The sequence below is a fragment of the Dipodomys ordii genome, unplaced genomic scaffold (genome assembly GCF_000151885.1).
Source record: "Dipodomys ordii isolate 6190 unplaced genomic scaffold, Dord_2.0 Scaffold213, whole genome shotgun sequence".
Taxonomy (NCBI): Eukaryota; Metazoa; Chordata; class Mammalia; order Rodentia; family Heteromyidae; genus Dipodomys; species Dipodomys ordii.
In genome coordinates, this window is record NW_012267429.1 from 368,131 (window position 1) to 369,973 (window position 1,843).

Genomic DNA, 1,843 nt, shown 5'->3' on the forward strand with positions numbered 1-1,843 from the left:
CCCCAGGCCTGTCCCCAGTGCTGTCCCCAGGCCTGTCCCCAGTGCTGTTCCCAGACCTGTCCCCAGTGCTGTCCCCAGACCTGACCCCAGTGCTGTCCCCAGTGCTGTCCCCAGGCCTGTCCCCAGTGCTGTCCCCAGGCCTGTCCCCAGTCCTGTCCTTAGTCCTGTCCCCAGTGCTGTCCCCAATCCTGTCCCCCCAGGTGAGGCTGGAGGCTGCCCCCCAGCCCTGCTTGTGCTCCCTGGAGAAGAGCGGACAGAAGGCCAGTCCCCTCTTCCTGAGGAAGAAGGGGTGGCCCCTTGTGTCCAGCTCTCACTTCATTCCCCCCTCCCCCTCCTGGGCTTGCGTCCCGGGTTTGCACTTTCACCCACACATCCCTTGATCTTCCCGGTCGGTTGTCAGGAGCCCTGCCTCCTCATGGGCTCCTGGGAGCCCAGGCCCTGGTTTGTGCTCAGGGCTTTGGAGGGATCTAGCTAGGCAGTCCACTCACCCTGCCCCCCTGCAGTGCTGGTGGCTGAGATTGTGAAGCACTTCTACCCCCGGCTTGTGGACCTGCACAGCTACGTCCCTGCCTGCAGCACGGATCAGAAGCTGAGCAATTGGAGCCTTCTCAACAGGCAAGGGCTGAGCGAAGCTGGTTCTCCGAGGCTGGCCTGGCCCACGGCTCTTTCACATCCCTCTGGGGCAAGTTTCCAGCTGTGTGGGTGCTGACCCTGCTCACAGAGCCTCACTCTCAGTCATGCCCCTGCGGGCATCGCCAGAGAATAAGCCGTCTCGGTCCCACCTCTGCTGGCTCTCCAGTAGACAGATCGTGCCTTCGTGTAGGCCACAGCTTGGTGATAGTGAAGGACCGGGGTGGAGGGAGGTTTCGGCGAGGTGATCCCAATCAGAGGTGGGGGGACACCTGGGAGGGAGCGAGGAGCCACAGATCCCGGCCTCCAGTCCACACCAAGACCTGGGTGGGCATAGAGGTACTGGAGGCCCTGTAGAACGTGCACTTCAGAGGGTGGGCATGAAGGGCCCATCGGAGGTGCGGGCAGCCGTCCGGACCAAGGGAGGAGAGGGCATGGCTACTGTGAAGTGTCAGCCTTGTGGACTGCTCAGAACACAGGCAGGGAGGTGAAGCCCAGCAGGGACAGCCCCGGGCCCAGGCAGCTTCTCCTTCCAAGGAAAGCAGGGACTCCGCTGCGGCCTGAGCCTGTGGCCCGTGCCTGGCCCTGGGGGCGCACTGCCCTGACGGCCAGCCCCTCCCTTTGCAGGAAGGTCTTTCACAAGCTGCACTTGTCTCTCTCGGAGGCGGACATTCACAAGGTGGTGGCCAACACACCTGGAGCCATTGAGCCTATTCTGTGTGCACTGAGGGTGAAGGTGGAGGCTAGCACCGTTCACGTAGGCTCTCCTGGAATAGCTGTACGTGGGTGTGAGCGTGTGTGTGCGAGCCGGTGTGCGTGCTCGAGCCACTATACCCGTGTAAATCTGCATGTGTGTGTGTGAATGCATGCGTGTCGGCATGTGTGCAAATCTTCATGTGCATGATCAGTGTGTGTGTGTCCGTGTTCCTGTGAACTAGTGCATGTGTATGCGAAACAGTATACATGTGTGAGTCAGCATACATATGTGAGGCACTGTGTGAATCAGTGCATGTGTCACTGTACATGTATGTCAGTGCATTGTGGATTTTTGTAAATGTGTGAATCTGTACATGTGTGTCCATATATGTGTATGAATCAGTACACATGTGAACATGTGCGAATCAGTGTACATGTCATTGTGTAAATTGGTGCAGTGTGAGTCAATACATGTGTGAATCAGTGCACATGTCATTGTGTAAATTGGTGCAGTGTG

At 58.8% G+C, this 1,843-nt stretch overlaps 1 protein-coding gene across 1 annotated transcript in view; it reads left to right on the top strand.

Moving 5' to 3' along the window:
- LOC106000246 (sperm flagellar protein 1-like) overlaps positions 1–1,843 on the top strand; it is a 9,242-nt gene that overhangs the window by 1,830 nt on the left and 5,569 nt on the right. Inside the window, exons 2-3 of the mRNA XM_013035491.1 lie at positions 504–615; positions 1,258–1,416. Coding sequence (XP_012890945.1) covers positions 504–615; positions 1,258–1,416 — 271 coding nt within the window. The remainder of the gene's footprint in view (positions 1–503; positions 616–1,257; positions 1,417–1,843) is intronic.